Genomic DNA, 17,257 nt, shown 5'->3' on the forward strand with positions numbered 1-17,257 from the left:
CTCGGCCCTCCTGTCCCGACATGGCGGCCCCCGCGGAGCTCAGCGGGCTGACGGACGAGGCAGCCTACGGCGCCTGCTCGGAGCCGGATGCCAGCACCAAGGTGGGCTGGGTGGGGGTGACGGGCGCGCCCCGGGGCTGTGGCGTCTGCTCCGCGGCAGCGCCGGTGCCCGCCCTTCCCCCGTCCCCTCTCCGCGCCTCGCCGGGCGGACGTGCGGTGCATGGGGGCCGGTATGGGGCCGGGCCGGCTCCTGGCGGGGCAGCGAGGGGTTGCCGGGCACGGAGCTGCTCTGACGGCCTGTCCGTCGGGCAGCCCGGCCCGGTTGGGGGTGGCGGTGGGGGGAGGGGGCGGTCGGGCCGGGCGGGTCCCGGTGAGCCCCTGAACCCTCCGTGGCGCCCTCGGCCGGGCCCGCGCCTGGCCTGGCTCTGAGCGAGCGCTCCAGGGCGCTTCGGACCGTCCCTGCCAGGGCAGCACCAAAAAATCCGTCAAAACACCCCAAACGTTTTTACTTTTTATTAGGAGAACCTTGTGATTGCATTTTTTGGGGTTTTGTTCCGTTACCTGTGTCAGCTTTTCTACCACTCGTTTTTTATCCACTTGGTCGTTCACAAGCCTGTGGTATATAGTTACCCTTGGGCTTCGAGAAAATGTCCTTACAGAGTTGCAGGCTGCTTTTGCTGCCAAGATATAATCAAGCTTGACAGAAGTTCAATACCTGTGCCTTGAAATAATAAAAATAATGAGCTTAGGAGTCTAGGAGGCTCAATATTGAATATTCATGTGTCTGTTGTCCTTGTGTGTGAAGTTGTTCATGTATGCTACAGCCCTATAAAAGAATAATAAACATAAAGATACCCTTCTTTGATGCCTCTGATAATATATGTTGAGTGATACCATTCATGGGTCTTAAACATTACGTTACAAAGACATATTTATTTAACACAAATCTTTATGTGTAGAATTAGGACAAAAGGTTTTATTTATACTTAATGTAGTTCTCTTTTTTATTTCTGAGCCTGCTGGGTTTAGGTTCATTACTAACTGGCATCTCTGTTAATACCCATAATTCAGTTCTGGCTGATGTATAAAGAATAAACCTTTTTGGTCCACAGGATTTCATATTTCAGCAGACAATGTTAAGAGTAAAGGATCCTAAGAAGTCATTGGATTTTTATACAAGGGTACTGGGAATGACGTGAGTAGAATTTGCATGCCACAATAAGTTTGGGTTTTTCTCCTGTTCTTCTGAAACAAATTTTTTTTTTTGGATGTAATTATACTAATTGGTCTAAGTACATAAACAATGCTGGCCCATCAGCTGATGCTCAGCTGGACAATCTGGCAGTAAGCTGCAAATGAACTAATATTGGCCCTGAATAGAAATTTCTTTTTTTCTTAAATAGGTCATTCATTATCAGTGTGTAACTTGCTTACTTCCTCCTCACTGAGCCTGCAGCTAACTGGTAACTTTTATGACTCTGCTTATAATGAGGAGTCATTGTTAAAAATCTTGAAATAAAGTTTTCTGCTAGTTTTCAGAGGTGGCTTATGACTACCTCCAGTCACATGAGAACAAGGGAATAAACAGTGACGACAAGGTCCAAGCTCAGTCTTTTGGAGAAGGCTTTTGGGAGGCAGATGCCCTGCAGTAGCCTAACATGTTTATGCTGAGGCTTTTTGTGCATTCTTGGCATTTGAGTTATTTCAAAACAAAATGCTGTGTTTTTAAACGTCTTGAAATGAGTCCAGACTAAAGTAAAATAAATTACTTCTGCTGTAGTGAAAAATGTGTGAAAATAAAAATTAAATACCTTGTAAAAATGAAATTAGATTAATTTTGCATGCCTACTTGTTCCAGTTAAATGTCCTACATAAAAACGTATGCCTTGTGTATTTTTAATTGATTAAATTGTCACATCTGAATGGGATTTTATCATTATAAATAGCTACTGAAATTGTAAATATATATCATCTAATGGTATGTTTGCTGTGTTCTTAAACTTTGGTGCCAATGAGCTCCCCAGAATGAGTAAGATTCAAAGTAGATCTTTTTATTCATTGGTGAAATTTTAAAGTGGTTAAAGGTTTTCCTGTGAAAATACAGGCAAGTAGCAGAGTGACAACCTCGAGATGCAAGCCGTTGTACTGACTTTTCTATTCAGTTACTGGTAGTTTGGTTTTTAAACATCTGATTCTTACAAATTTTGTAGGTTTGTAATGGGTTCTGGAGTGTTTTGATTTGATAGTTTAAAATGTAGCTATTTTAAGGTGTGGATTACAGAAAAGCAAAAATTCATGGAAATAATTCTTCCATAGGGGAAGCATCTTGGTTTATTTGCAAGCAACCTGACTACCCTTATTATTACTATTTCAAAATAACTTTTGCCATTTAGACTGCTTCAAAAATTTGACTTTCCTACTATGAAATTCTCACTCTATTTCCTGGGGTATGAAGATAAAAACGATATCCCGAAAGATAAAGCTGAGAGAACACCTTGGACCTTCTCTAGAAAAGCTACACTTGAACTGACACAGTAAGTATTTATATAATGAGAGATGACACTTAGCTAACAGTGATTAAACAGTATTGGGTAATTGTAAATCTCATTAAATGGAATAAAAATTTTAATCATTACTGTAGATACATCTTTACTGTCATGTAGCCTTACAATGTGTCTGAGGTTGGTTACTTAGAAAGCTTAATCTTCCTCTTTTCAGAGCTCTTTCAAACTGCTAGGTGAACATAAATATGAAATAGTACTTGCTATATTTTATATGCATGCCATCTGCGTCAGTAATTTAGGGAAACCCAATGTGGTTAGACCTTCCTTTGGATGCCCAAAGCATCCTAATAATGGATAACTATTGCTTTTGGGATCTAATCTAAAGGGGTATTAAGTCAAAACAGATGCTTCCTGTAAACAGGACAATTTGGTTAATGCTGCTAATCATTGTAATTGTGCAGAAACAATCTCCCAAATGCTGTCTTACTTAACTCCAGGACCTGCTACTCTCATTTGTTGTTCCCCAGTGGTGGGTAGATACACTGACTTGTGCAGCAAAACCTTCTCTCTAATCTCAATGAGACAGGAGTATTTCTGACTCATACAGATGTAGACCCTAAATATTAGTGTAGGAATGTGAACATGACTGGAGTAGCCCCAAGATTGTCCCTGGAGCCCATGACTAGGGAAGGTTTTTGTAGTTTAATGAATGCAGCCAACATCTGAATTCTCTGGTTTCTTAGGAGAAACAACTTACCCTCCCCAAGGAAACTGAACATTTAGGATTTGTTAATTTTGATGCTTTTCTTCAATATGTAATAATTACTTTTTACAGCAATTGGGGCACTGAAAATGATGACAGTCAGTCTTATCACAATGGCAATTCAGATCCCCGAGGATTTGGTAGGTCTTTAGTCTTGTATTTATAGTTTTAAGCTTTGAAATAAAATGTACTAACTCTTGGAAAGAAGGGAACTTGCTTCTCATCCTTTATCTCTCTTCTTTCAACATGTATACTGTGAAAGATGATGAAAATAAATGAACCAATGTGTTTCAGAGTAATGAGCCATAGTTACACTCTTTATCAAGAATCGAATCCTTTGGCAAGCAAACACATTCTAATTGTAACCGCTGAATGAAGAACACCAGTTGTGCTTGTGTATTAGATTATCATGGTGTTTAAACTCATTTACGCTTGGATTTCCACTGTATAATCCACTAGTTACCCCTTTTAAGGTAGAAGGACAGTTCCATTTGTCGGTAGCACTGAGGATGTATGTGGCTTGATTTGATACTCTGAGTGCTTCAGAGGTCACTGCTGTGAAATAAGTTTCACACTCGGTCCAGCCACTTGACATTTAAAGCTCCTGAATTGATTTGTAAGCTCAGGCCTTGCATAGCACTAGTGTCAGTCTCTGCAAAAACATCATTAATGATAAACTCCCTGTGCTGTTAAACAGAGCAAATAAAACAAAATCCTGTTATGGAGCTGTGCTTCAAGGAAGAAAATACAGATAAAACAGTTTGATTGAAAATCTTATTTTTCCTACTCTAAATAATGTTCTTGTGTAAACAACATAAGATACTTTAACTGTAACATTCATATTTAAAAGGCATTATCAAAAGACAACTCCTTGAAGAAGAATGTTAATACCCAAAATGCTCTTCTGGATTTTTTTCTTAAATATAGTCATATCTCATGTGAACTGCAGCATCAAATACCGAGCAAACTTTTTGCACAGAACACCCAGCAATACTTACAGTGTACTTCACTCTTTTTACTTTCTTGCACAGGACACATTGGAATTGCTGTTCCTGATGTCTATAAAGCTTGTAAGAGGTTTGAAGAACTAGGAGTGAAATTTGTGAAGAAACCAGATGATGGTAAGTCTTGTTCAGAAATGGAAGTAAATTTTTTTTCCTTGGTTTTAATATATTCTATCTAGTAGATCTTCCTGCAAAGCTGGGTAATGTGTTTCTAGGAGTTGCCACTGCTTAGACGTTTCTAGAACCAGGTATCCCTGCACTCCCTTATAGAGTGGGCAAAGCTGGCAATAGATCCATCCCAGTAAAAATAATGCATCAGTCTGCTGTGTGCCTTCTGTATGCAGCCTGACCTTCAGTAAAATTCACGTGCTCTGTTGATGTCATAGTTTACATGTCGTGTATACTGCTGCCTGGAGTTGTTACAGCATTTACTGTAACATGGATCAAATTCACATGGCACATGTGCTTGGCTCTTGTATGAAAATAAGTCAGAAAACAAAATTGTTCCCACCCATTAAAACTGAGTCATTCTTGACCTTTCTGGCTATTTTTATGTAAATCCACCTAACACCTACTATACAACCTACTATTACTATATTTTTAACTGTTCTGTCAGCTTTGGTAGAAATAACATCATTAGTCTGTATCATAATTGACATGCATAATGTATAGCACAAATGTCTAGAGAGTATGTAAGCAAAGAATGTCTATGTGAAAATATCCCAAAATTTAGGCGTGGTGAGAAGTCTTGCATTTTTCAACTGGATTCTCTTTCATGAAAAGACCTCATGAGATCTTTTAGGACTGAGGCATTCAAAAACAAACATGTAATACTAGTAATTGAAAAGAGATTTAAGTGATTTTCATCTTATTCACTGTGTTCTCAGCTGAAGCAAAATAAATATAGCTGAAAGCTTAACTTGATTTCTTGAGTTAAGAATAGATCTTGGTATTTCTAGCATTTCAGAGTTTCGGAGCCTTTTTTAATTTGTCTGTTTGTTAAACCTTGAGAGGCTTGAAATGAGAGTTGCTGACTTAGAGCTGTGCAGTGAGAGGAAAGAAAGTACATAGAAGAACAACCTTAGACTCTACATTGAGGAAATCACGGGAAAGAACTCCTGAAGCAGACAAAGGGTAGGGGCAGAGCAAAAGCTCTTCTTCAAAATTCAGAAACAAAATTGATGTGGCAGATGCCAAGGAGGAGAAAGTTTTGGGCTTCACATTGTTTGCAGAGCAGGCTGGGAGATCCAGTGTGGAGTTTATTTTCCTACCTTACTGATCAAGCATGTATTCTCTCAGTTGTTTTTGTGACTAGAATATATTAAGAGGTAGGCTGGTTCTGTTACTTAATAGACCAAGTATAACTGTGTGTGGTTAACACTTTGAAGATAACATGTTAAGCTGTGCTATCCTGATCTACTGTTGAAAACAACTTTTAGGGACCCTGTTTTAATGAATAATATTTTTTTCCAACAGTAAAACTTAAAACAATTCTGTCCTGCATTTCTTTACATTATGAAGTGATGCAAAATATACTGTAAACCACATCAGGGGTAAAAATGTTACAGTGAAATTTCAGTGTGGAGTCAGGAATGATGGGAGATGAACAGGGCAGAGGAACACAGGATCTTATACCAGCAAATCCAGTTCAAGAAAATATGTCAAAACCTCTCCGAAGCAGAAAAATATTTTTCTGAATTTTAAGGATGAACAGGGGCATATGCAAAAACCTTCAATCGACAAAAGATGGAATTCCAAAGTGTCTTTTAACTACTGCCTTGTTGAGAGTAGGATCAACAGTTTTGCATACAAAAATCTAATGCTGATTAAAAACTAATGTGGATGTGTTTAGAATGATCTGTCTAAATTTGAACTAATTCTCATGCAAAAGGAAAAAAGGAAAAATATTTTTCAAAGTAGTCATATTTGACATTAAGAACCAGCCATGTAGTCTTAACTTTTATCTTTTCTTTTTTTTTTTTTCCCCTAATAGGTAAAATGAAAGGACTTGCATTTGTTCAGGATCCTGATGGCTACTGGATTGAAATTTTGAATCCTAACCACATGGTGACTCTCACTTAGTTCTAGTGAAGTGTACTGTGTAAGAGATGCCCACTTTCAGTCTCCTGGAGAAAATCTGTAACAGTGTTTGTGAAATTTGCTTAATAGAGAGGAATCAGTCATGTTCAGAGTCTCCTTCAAAACTGTCCCCCGGGACCTCACTTGGATTCCTTTTTTCTTGTCCTGTGATGCCACTGCAAATTGTTTCCTGTTAGGAATACTCAATCATTTTCTGGAAGAGCACTTACACAGATTCTCCGCTTGAACATTCATTCTGTTAATATTTCAATAAACACTGTCAAAAGATACATGACTAGAAACTCACTGCATCTCATACTGATTAGATTTAAACTAACCAACAACAAATCCTATGTTACTACTGATGAGCATCAATGAGGAGGAAAAAAGAAATTAATTTAGACTATTTTTTTATGAAGTCAAAAGATCCTGAAGACTTCATGTCCTATCTTGTATACTAGAAAATAAAACATCAGACTGACTTTGACTTGAGTAGTAGCATGCTTATAAAGTCATAATCTTGCTTACATTATTCCAGCCAACTCTTTTAAGGAGCAGCCTTAAACAGTCTTGCAACAAGAAATTCTGTAATTAAAATAAATCTGCCCAGCAGAAAGAATTCAGTCTTTCAGCTCAGCACCTGACTGCTGATTGACAGCCAAGAGAAGAGGTCTCACAGTTGCTAACTCACAGTGACCCTTCTTAACACTAGGAAGAACTTGTCCATAATTTTTGTTTCAACAAAAGCCTGGGGCTATATTTGACTTAAATGCTCTGTATATTCTGCCTTAGGAATTTAATGAAAAAGAGTATCTGAAAGAACAGTTTCCTACTACTAGACATTTGCTCTGCCCTCCCAAAACAACCAATGGTACATACCTGCAAACAGCAGGAAAACATGTAGCATTTACATGTGTTACTCAAATTATTTGATTTTATGCAGTTTCACATGTTATAAACAGTGTAAATGATGAGAAGTTTTGAAATTCTTTTTTTCTTCCAACAAGGAAAGAAAAACCCTCTGCCTTGCCTGACTCTGGTTTGAGTAGCACTTAACTTCTTCAGTTACGTGGCTATCAAATACTGTATAGTGTAACCAAAGGCTAACAAACAGTGTAATGGCATTGCCGTTCCCTTCTCAATAAAGCATTGGTGAAAACTACAAAAAAGTTGAAAGGACTATGACCTGTTGCTTTGCTCATTGTTGAATTCTAGATGACTGAAAGGATCGCTGTTGTGCTCTGAGGATTCTTTTTTGAATCATTGTACTCACCAGTGAAATTTCCAGTGGTCCTTTCCTGTGGACTCTTCAGAGACCTCCCTAGTCCACCTGTCTCCTGGATAGTGTTGGGAACCCAATCCATCGCCCAATACCACCCAGCAGGGAGTTGATCATCTAAAAACTGGGTGAGGCACGCCTCCAGGCCCTCTTGCAGTGTGCTGGCCCCAGACCGTGGAAGGACCCTGGACGAGCCCCCATCTGAGTGGGAAAACCATGCTATGGAAAGCCAGTGTCCATAAAGGAGACAGAGGAGTCCTGCAACTTTATTCGAATAAAGGGGGAGAGTCCACTGGGGCACACACCCTCAGCATTTTCTTTCTCGAGGTTTTGGAGGACACAGCCACCCTCTATAAATTCATGTTGCCCTCCTCCTTTCCCCATTGGCCGAGGTACTAGGAAGGTACAGCCTTCCCAAACTGCCTACCACATAATTCCCCCTTAAACATGTCATTTTCCCCCAAAGTTTCAGGAGTCAAACTGTCTGGGCTCTGTAATAAACCTGTGGCTTGAAGGTGGTAGAGACATTAAGAACTATTTCAAAGATACACTCATACCCCCAACCCACTGAATTGTAGTCCAGTGGGTAACTACATTAGTAGGAGCAGGCTATAGTAAAGCTTGTCTGCTTAGTAATCAAATAAAACTCACGCCAAGTATGTTAGCTAATCTTGTAGTGACCCTTGGATTTTTAGGTGCTTGACAAAGTGTAGACATGATTGATTATGAGGTAATAAAGACGAAAGTAGTAAAAAACCACTGGCATCTACAAACTAGTTGCAGCAGTATCACAAAGTGGGCACGGTATGGGTTTGGGGTTTTTTGAAAAAAAAGTTACTGCTGCATGTCATACTGAGAACCAATTTAAACCAGTATTTGCAGATACAAAATCCAAGAATAAACTACTGAAGAAAAAACACTTAATGATAAGTCTTTTAACCTGCAACAATATTAAAATATTTTAGACGTAGAAAAACTTTTGAAATTATTTCATGTTTTCACTATTACAGAGCACTATTTTTACTTCTTCCAAGGAAGACTTATTTCCTGCTAAATAAAGCATGGAATTAAATAGCGGGTAGAGTGCTTTGCCTCTCGGAGGGTTAAATTTAGCTTCATGCAGTGCAGCAGAAGTCAATCCCATGGTCACGCAGCGACAGGCCCACATTCCCCGTTCCCGCTGGGAGAGGCTCTCCTGACGCAGGACAGCAGGACACACACCGAAGGGCAGGAGGTACGCACGCTGTTACCAAGGAAACAGGGATTTTGAATGTAGCCGAGGAGCAGCGGGCAGGGGCGGCGGGGAAGGTCAAACACCAGTCGGTATTTCACAGTCCCTGTTGTCCGGCCAAGCGCGCAGCGCCGCTGTGTCCCGGCCGCCTGCGCTCCATGGCCGGAACAGGAACCCGGGCGGCGGCGGCGGCGCTCCCGGGCCCGGCGGGACCGGCTCCCGGTGGCACCCGCTCGCGCGTCACACGCAGGCCGCTGCTGCCCGCTGACGTCAGCGCGCCGCCACGTGACGTATGGACGGCGGCAGGGCGGGGGGAGGAGGCCTCGGCGGCGGCGGGGCCGGTGAGTCCCGCGGGCGGGAGGGGAGCGGGGCCGCGGCCCGGAGGCCGAGCGGCGTCCCGAGGCCGTCCGGAGCGAGGTGCTGCCGCCGGAGGCTCCCAGCGGGCGCGGGCAGGGCGACCCTGGGCGGGCAGGGGGAGTGCCGCCGTCCGGCGGTGAAGCGATTTCACCTGAAGTGCCTTTCTGTGGAGGCGAGGGAGAGGGCGGCCGAGCGGGCGGGGGTCGCCTTCCCTGGCGCCTCCCGGACTGGGGGTCGGTGGCGGCCCGGGTTACCCCGGGCGCGACCTTGGGTTCATCGCCGGCTCCGGCCGCCGGCTTTGGTCCGCGCCCGTCTCACCTGCCGCCCCTCGTCCTGCCCCCGGCTGGCTTCTCAAGGCCCTGTTGTGGCTATCTGATTGGAATTTTATTTACTTAAAAATACGAATTCAGTATTCTGACGTTCTCGCGGTACTCAATGTTTTCCCTGGTGCTTTGGTGTCGTAGTAGTTTAACCACTCTGCAAGTTACGCACTACTGTGATTCATTGAAATTAACTCTTAGAAGACGTGTTATCAGACTTCAAAAAACAAAGAAGTTAATGTTAACTTGTTAGCAACCTGCCGATGATCTCGCTTGCCGAGCAATGCTCTTTGCTCGTGCTTTTAAAGCGCAGCACGCAGACCTTCTTAAAGCCCTGTGCTGGAATCACTTAAGTTTGTTTGTGTTTTAGGATTTAATTTGAGCCTCCTCACAATGTAGGTGTATTTGGTGTGCCTTCTGTTACAAATCTGTAAATCAGGTGCTCGAACTGTTCTGTTGGGATGTTTACTCATATTTAACAAAAAAAGACCAAGAATTTTCATAAAAGGTTTTTGAATATATTTTGACAACACGGGCCAACACGATAGCATACATTACTTACAGAGAAGGTATTTACATATTACATTTTGTTTCTCAAAACCCAGGAGATTTTCATTGTCACATGCCTGTTTTTGACTTGCAGGATTAAGGTGTGGTAACTTTCTAGTTCATGAGACTACCTAAAAGTATTTTTTTTTCTACCTCTCCTCCTTTGTTCTCTTTAACATATCCTTTAAAGAAGGTTAGAGTGACTCTTAGGAGAGAATTCATACATCAAGGTATCATCTACTTACCAAATTAAATACAGTTTATTTTTCCTCCTGGCAGATTTGATGGGAAGGTTAACAATAATTTATACTTGTTGAGGAGACTCATTATGTCGGTTATGTATTTAAGCAAGTAAAGCCTCTATATTTCTGTATTTCCTCACCCTACAGTTTTGTTTCGTTTTCCTGTTTATAAAAAAAGCTTGTGCAAGAGAAAGATCTGCAACTGCCTTAAATCTTGTAAAAAAAGCAACGACCAGAACTCCCAAAACCCTTAGCTAGCCAAGAACACTTGGAGAATTTGGCTGTGTAGGGAATAATGTGTGTGTGATACAGTTTGTATAGACCTGGTTTAATTAGGACACCTGTGTGGGAAAATGGGGTTTTCAGGGACGTTAATGCTGTAGCAGGAATGTCAAGATGAAATTTTTGTGGCTTAAAATGAACAAATGAATGGCAGTATGTTCTGTGATGGTTAAAAATATGAATGGTCAAAATTAAATTATGATGACTCAGAGAAGAAATTCTATTGCCGTATTCTAACGGTTTTAGAAGTTTTCTGATGAAATTGAAGGTTTCTAAAAAAATTTATTTCCACAAAGTTTGAATTGAGAAATACACATCTCTCTCACTTTCATCATAAGGCTTTGTGCTCATGGTTTCTGATGGTGTGTATTTCATGCATTGTTCCAGGAAATGGTCCAGTTGTTGCTGTGCAGCTGGATGTTGCTGAATAACGTTTCTATGAGCTTGCTGTTCAATCTGTCTGTTGTTCAGAATGGCGAAGAACCCTAATTTCCCGGAAGCCGGGAATCTGCCTACAGGCTACGCTCACTGTAGGTCTTCAGACAGCTTCACTGGTGAGTGGACCGATGTGTTTTCTTGAGATTTTAATGGTTTTGTTGTATGCCATTTTAAGCAGGTTAATTTTATATACATGTTAATAAATAATCTGCACTAAGTATATTGTTCTTTGTACTTAGCTAAACTTACTCCTGCTCTTCTGTCACAGGAAAGCGTCTGAGCGGAATGTAAAACCTTGGCACTACAGCACTTAAGTGACAGGAATGTGTTTGCAGATGAGCAGGGCATAACTTCCCATATGCTTTGAGTCAAAATATTTTTTGGTACTAAATTGCTGTTTCGAATGCTGTGATTGGGTGGTGTGGTTAGTTACCATTAATGTTACCATCTGCTTTCCTTTTAATCCTTTCACAACAGAAGGGTTGGAGATGAGGCTTGAAAGTTCTGTGAATTGCACTTACTCAAGCTTTCATATTCTGTATTTATAAAGTCATAGGGGTTGATTATGTTGTTTGTATTTTTGGCTACTAAGTATCAAAACTTTTTTGGTTTTCTGTCAATTTTCACTCAGTTTCAACTTTGTTATTGTTACTTAGAAGTACAAAGGAGCTACTGTAGCAGCGGTTCTGACAGAATTGTTTACACTCTGAATGTTGAAGTATTTACAGAAAATTTCTGTTTCCTGAGTTGTTTGTTTATTGTGCCTGAACTTGGGAGAACAAATTATTTTTTATAAAAAGACATACGTGTATCCACTGGAAATACAAATCATAGGATTTGAACCAGTGGTATGTTTGTACAGTAGTGTTACTGTTACACCTATTGTGTTCTGGGAGTCTGTGGTAATAGACATTGAAACTAAAGTAATACTTTGCTAGAATTTATTTACAATATATGAAGTAATTATGATGTAGTGAATTACAAAAAATTGAGATGCTACTCAAGTGCCATCCAATAAACTGAGAACCAATTTTTAGATAAAAGAGCAGTGTAAAAGTATTGCATTTAAGAAAATTCCCTTTGTGTATTTCTGATAAAAGTATTATCTTGCTAGGTACAAACTAGAGGATGTAGGAATTAGTTGTTTTAAAGGTATGAAATTATTTGCTCAGTGTTTATAATCCAGACATTCTTCATGAAAAAATTAATTCTAGCATAATCTGTTTACTTGCATTTATTTCTAAAGTTTAGATGGAGGTATCAGTTATGTAAGCATTCTTCACTCATTTGATATAAAATTTTTCTTCAAATTATTCATGATTAATTTCTTATATTCAATCTTCTATGCCTTGTAGAAAAACAACACTTCCATGCTTCTTTGAAGCAGCACTGCTTTTCAGAGGATTCTTGAGTGTTAAACTAAATGAGGGAGGGAAGAGACTGAGTGCTGATCTTTCAGTGCAGCTTCTAGTTATTTAGTAAGGATGTCTTTGCTGTTTTGCTGTTGTTGCTGCATTTTCTAGCTCTTGTTTTTGTATCCTATAATATGTTACAGATTACTTACTGAGTAGAAATACAAGAAACTGAAAGCTTAGAGGGGGTGAAATTACATAGTATTGCATGCTGCCTTATTGTAATACTAGGCTGCATTTTTCACATGCTCACTCTTGAATAGTGTGTCTTTCAGTGGGGTCAGAGAAGTGGTTTTGTAGGCCTTAGGACCTAACAAATGCCTTTTCAGACTGTTGCCTTTCTAATGGTGCCTTGAAATCACTGAGAACACTGTTTTGTTTGTTTATTTCTGTGTCATATCCAAAGCTTCAGCAGCTGACTCCTGAGGCAGTTAATTAGCTCTGAATACCTCCTGGAAATAGGTTATGGTGCTGGCAACAGGCTTGTAAATGGCATTTTCTTGGACTGCCAGGAAGAGTAAGCACCTGTATTCTCTGAAAGGGTGATGTTTGATGACAGAAGATGTCAGATGGAGCTTCAGGAAGGGTTTTGCCCAAGTTCTTAGCAGCATCCATTTTTTTTTTTTTTTAATCATAGATGGCACTTTCGAATAACAACTAGAAAAATACACGTTTAGCTATACAGGGAAGTTGTGAGCTCATAGCAACTTGGCACAACTAAAGAGGTTATTATGTTTTACTTCCTCAAACAAGAAATGCACAGATTGCTTTAAGGGTTGTCTGAGTTTGTACCATTAATTAATCCAGCCTAGGAAGATATGAAGTCATGTATTACTTGGTCCTGTATTTTGAAGGCAGGACTGTCTCACTGCTTTATATGAAAAGTCCACAATACAGACAAAGCTTGTGTTGGAAATCTATACTGGTAAACAATAGATAAGTTGGTGTGTTTCTTCAATATACTGGTGTTACCCATAGAGCACAGAAAAGGCATGAACGTGGTTTTGTAAAGGTGACAGTGCCCAACACTTCGAGTCGTTCAAGCATTTGAAAGGCCTCCTCAGCTTGTAGCCATCATTTGAGTCCTGTATTTCCTGTGCTCAGCAGGTTTGTGTTTGAAACTGATGGATTAGAATAGTACATGGAACCAGCAATTCAGAGAGCATTACACATCAGAACAAATTTGCCTTGCTGCTTCGACACAGGGCGATTTCTAAATTTCTACTTTCATTGCTTGCTGTTGTTCAGCATCTTAATGTTCGTAAGGACTGAACATCCTCAGTTACTAGCAAGTGTTCCCACTTCAGACTTTGCCCTCTTACACACAAAGATTCTTGTTTAGACAGAGGTTTATGTACCCTTGAAAGGGAAGTGTGCTTTTGATTTTATTTGTTTATTTAACCGTAAATAGAAACAGTTTCCCTTGAGCATTTCACCCTGTTGGCACATGACAACATCCACAGCTACTGAAAGGAAAGTTAATGTGCAGCTGGTGGCATTCCCTTCTCTTCACTACTTTTACAGTCTCTCAGTTTCATTCAGACGGTACCTGTTCTTATTTTTTAGAGACAAGAGTGGATTCAGGAAACAAAGTAGAATGTAGTAAAAACTGGAAATAAAAATAGATTTTAAGATTAAAATGTGCCAATATTTGTACATGAAGTACCATAAATCAGCTTACTCAATCAATAAAAGTTTAACAGAAGAGAGATAATACAGAGTTCCTTGATGATGTGTAATTCATATGTAGTTGGGTTGCCTGACTATTGCAAATGAAGATCAACAACAGCAATTATGGGTGTGGTATGAAAGTCTTTAAGGAGTACTGACAGCTGAGATTGCAGCTGAGTAACAAATACATCTCTTTGTTTCCTCCCTCGGTGTAATAAAAAGTTTTCTATTTTGAGGGCATTTCAATTTTACCGTTGTCTATAAACTCTCAATCAATCATGTTGTGGTAAGTAGTATTGCTGGTAGAAATAGATGCTGCTGGGCTAATGTAGGTTAACCTTGCTTGATAGAAAGTAAATGTTACTGGAAGCATAAATCTAAATTGTCTTAACTAATTGTAAATTAACCAGTGCAAGTGGAAGAAATAGTCTGTTACTATGAAAACCCATGAAAATTAATTTACTTTCATGTCAGGATAGAAGAATGACTGTACAGTATTCTGTGTTCCCATGGGCTAGGCTGCCTTCAGTATCTTGGCCATTGTTGCTGGTTGTGTGCTGTAGTGGCTACACAAGCACACAGCTTCTAATTCAATGAGCAGAGACAGCCAGTGGAAACCTGGGGGTTTGTTCCCATTTGTGCTGTGATCTGTTACTGATTTAGTATGCTGTATTTTTCTTAAATTTTATTTTCTATTTCTATCACTTTTTTTTTTTTTTAGTTTAAGTTGAAGTTCTTTGCGACTGTTTCCACAATATCTTGATTTTGGGTTAAGCATTTCCATGTGTTAAAAGTGCAAATAATAACCCCAAGTTCATCTTTTTGTTTGGTTTTTACATATTTTCTCATAGTATTTTTACAGTAGAACCTAAAAGTGTATTTCTGTCATGAATATTTGACTTGGAAGATTTCCTTGTTAGGTGTGTGCAAGGTATGGTGTCATAATTTTCTTGGTTCTTGTGGTACCTTTCTTCAGCCCTAGGTATCTGCCCATTTTGAAAAGTTGCTAGTAAATGGAGCATGGAAGATGTCTCTGAAAATATGGATGGTTAACTGAAACAGCTAACTGATTTTTAAAGAAAAGTAAACCGAAGTGTAACAATAGATGCCGATATAAGACCTAAATTTGCCTGGAGATGCTCTTGCCATTGAGACTACAGAAAGCCTCTGTTGCCAAAATAAACCAAAACAAAGAAAAGCTAAAACCTGTTGTGAATGAAGAAGAAACAAAAGATATGCCTAATGCATTAATCTATATTGTACATTACTGGGCAATCTCCTAATTTTATGACTGAGGTATTAGGGGGTTTGTTTTCTTATGTATATGAGGGAACAAGAAGTCATCAAGAAAACTGAGTGTAAATAATAAGAAAATTGAATTGTACATTCTAAAGCTTTTCTCTCTGACAGGCTTTGTCTGCTATTTATTAAAACTTACCTTGATTGTTATTTTTTCTCCCAGTTCTGAAAAGTTGACTAAAATCCTGCAAAAACACTGTTTTTACAATTTCACTGATTCTAGTACAGTCTGGAGAGTTAAGACTAAGCTTAATTGGTCACAAGCTTATTTCATTTTTGTGTGTGTGCATTTTAATTCAGATGAAATTTCTTTCTTATGCTAACATTATTTAAAGTAGTTTAATTTTTAATTCTCTTTGTTGGAAGCTTTTTCTTTTAAGTAAAAGGGTTGACTGAACAAAAAGGTGACAGAATTCTTTGAAGTACTTTGTCAGCTAGAATTGGTGGTGCCAGCTGTGTTGTGTCCAGTTGAAAAGGAAATTTCGTAGACAACCTCTTGGTTTAATTTTTCTTGTAATATATGATTACTTAGACTAGTCACTTCTTTATTACTGCAGTTATGCTTGCTATTCTTCATATTTTTTGCTCTGTGTAATACTGCTTGTTTTCTTTGTCCTTTAGGCTACCAGTATCACCATCCCTCCAAGATGAGTAACAGCCATCCACTTCGTCCTTACACAGCTGTGGGGGAGATCGACCACGTTCACATTCTGTCAGAGCATATTGGTGCCCTAATGAACGGGGAGGAATACAGCGACGTTACCTTTATTGTGGAAAAGAAGCGTTTCCCAGCACACAGAGTGATCCTCGCTGCTAGATGCCATTATTTCAGGTGAAGTAAGGCTTTTTGTCAGGCTCACAGGAAATTTTTATGCAGATGAGATAAACATTGTTTCTCTATGAACTTTTCAGGGTGTAATCATCTGTCCATTGAGTGTGACCTTTTCTGTGTGAATGTTTCCCAGCACATCAAATCATTTTGTTCAAATAGAAAAAGATAAATACCATGTCACAGTGTTATTCTTTTGACCTTCATTAAATTGGATTTTGAAGGTAGTTTCACAAATTCAAGAGAAAGATCGCTTGAGAACAGGAAGGTACTACTGCAAAATTGTTTTGATTTCTCAGAGTATAACTGGTGTGCTTCTATGGAATATACTCAGTTAGCAAGTTTCATTTTGATGAATTGGAATTGAGAAGAGGTTTGGCTGAAAAAGACTAGAATATATATTTTTAAACTAGGAATAATACTAATCCAGCTTTTTTTTAATATAAGAGCTGGGCATTTTTCAATAGAAATGTATTTACTAAAGCTTCCTGGTAATCTTATTCCAGTGAATTTTGTCAGAGAGTTAAGCTACTAACCTAAACTAAACTAAACTCTCTCCCTTACAGAGCATTATTGTATGGAGGAATGAGAGAATCTCAGCCTGAAGCAGAAATTCCTCTTCAGGACACTACTGCAGAGGCATTTACCATGCTGTTGAAATACATTTACACTGGTCGTGCTACACTACGAGATGAGAAAGAGGAGGTTCTTCTAGACTTCCTAAGCCTAGCACATAAATACGGATTCCCAGAACTGGAGGATTCCACATCTGAGTATCTTTGCACAATACTTAATATTCAGAATGTCTGTATGACTTTTGATGTTGCCAGTCTTTATTCTCTTCCCAAACTAACTTTTATGTGCTGTATGTTCATGGATAGAAATGCCCAAGAGGTCCTCTCCAGTGAAGGTTTCCTGTCACTTTCTAAGGTATATCTTTTGTTTGCACTTTTTTCCCCCAGGACTGTTAATTTTAATGTGCATACAATTTTGTGATGA

General features: G+C 39.4%; 2 protein-coding genes across 4 annotated transcripts in view; both read left to right on the plus strand.

The window, feature by feature from the left end:
• GLO1 (glyoxalase I) lies at positions 1-7,528 on the plus strand. Its single transcript, XM_082303030.1, has 6 exons — positions 1-101; positions 1,112-1,194; positions 2,393-2,533; positions 3,339-3,406; positions 4,298-4,387; positions 6,264-7,528. The coding sequence occupies exons 1-6, from the start codon at positions 21-23 to the stop codon at positions 6,350-6,352; spliced, it is 552 nt and encodes a 183-aa protein (XP_082159156.1). The 5' UTR covers positions 1-20; the 3' UTR covers positions 6,353-7,528.
• Positions 7,529-8,581: 1,053 nt separating this feature from the next.
• The window catches only part of BTBD9 (BTB domain containing 9), a 117,380-nt gene continuing 108,704 nt past the window's right edge, over positions 8,582-17,257 (plus strand). The window contains exons 1-4 of one of the 3 annotated variants that reach the window (XM_082302903.1): positions 8,582-8,862; positions 10,997-11,163; positions 16,051-16,261; positions 16,825-17,188. In XM_082302903.1, coding sequence (XP_082159029.1) covers positions 11,082-11,163; positions 16,051-16,261; positions 16,825-17,188 — 657 coding nt within the window. In that variant the 5' untranslated portion in view covers positions 8,582-8,862; positions 10,997-11,081. Of the gene's footprint in view, positions 8,863-9,153; positions 9,201-9,222; positions 9,277-10,996; positions 11,164-16,050; positions 16,262-16,824; positions 17,189-17,257 lie in introns of those variants that run through there. The other 2 variants (XM_082302902.1, XM_082302904.1) reach the window with 2 other exon arrangements.

This window comes from Coloeus monedula (genome assembly GCF_965178545.1).
Source record: "Coloeus monedula genome assembly, chromosome: 2".
NCBI classification, from domain to species: Eukaryota; Metazoa; Chordata; class Aves; order Passeriformes; family Corvidae; genus Coloeus; species Coloeus monedula.

Bases quoted from the DNA above. Each gene is read 5' to 3' on its own strand.
- GLO1 (XM_082303030.1), top strand. From the start codon at position 21: ATGGCGGCCCCCGCGGAGCTCAGCGGGCTGACGGACGAGGCAGCCTAC. The intron at 102-1,111 runs GTGGGCTGGGTG...TTTGGTCCACAG, and splicing joins AGCCGGATGCCAGCACCAAG to GATTTCATATTTCAGCAGAC. The intron at 2,534-3,338 runs GTAAGTATTTAT...TACTTTTTACAG, and splicing joins GCTACACTTGAACTGACACA to CAATTGGGGCACTGAAAATG.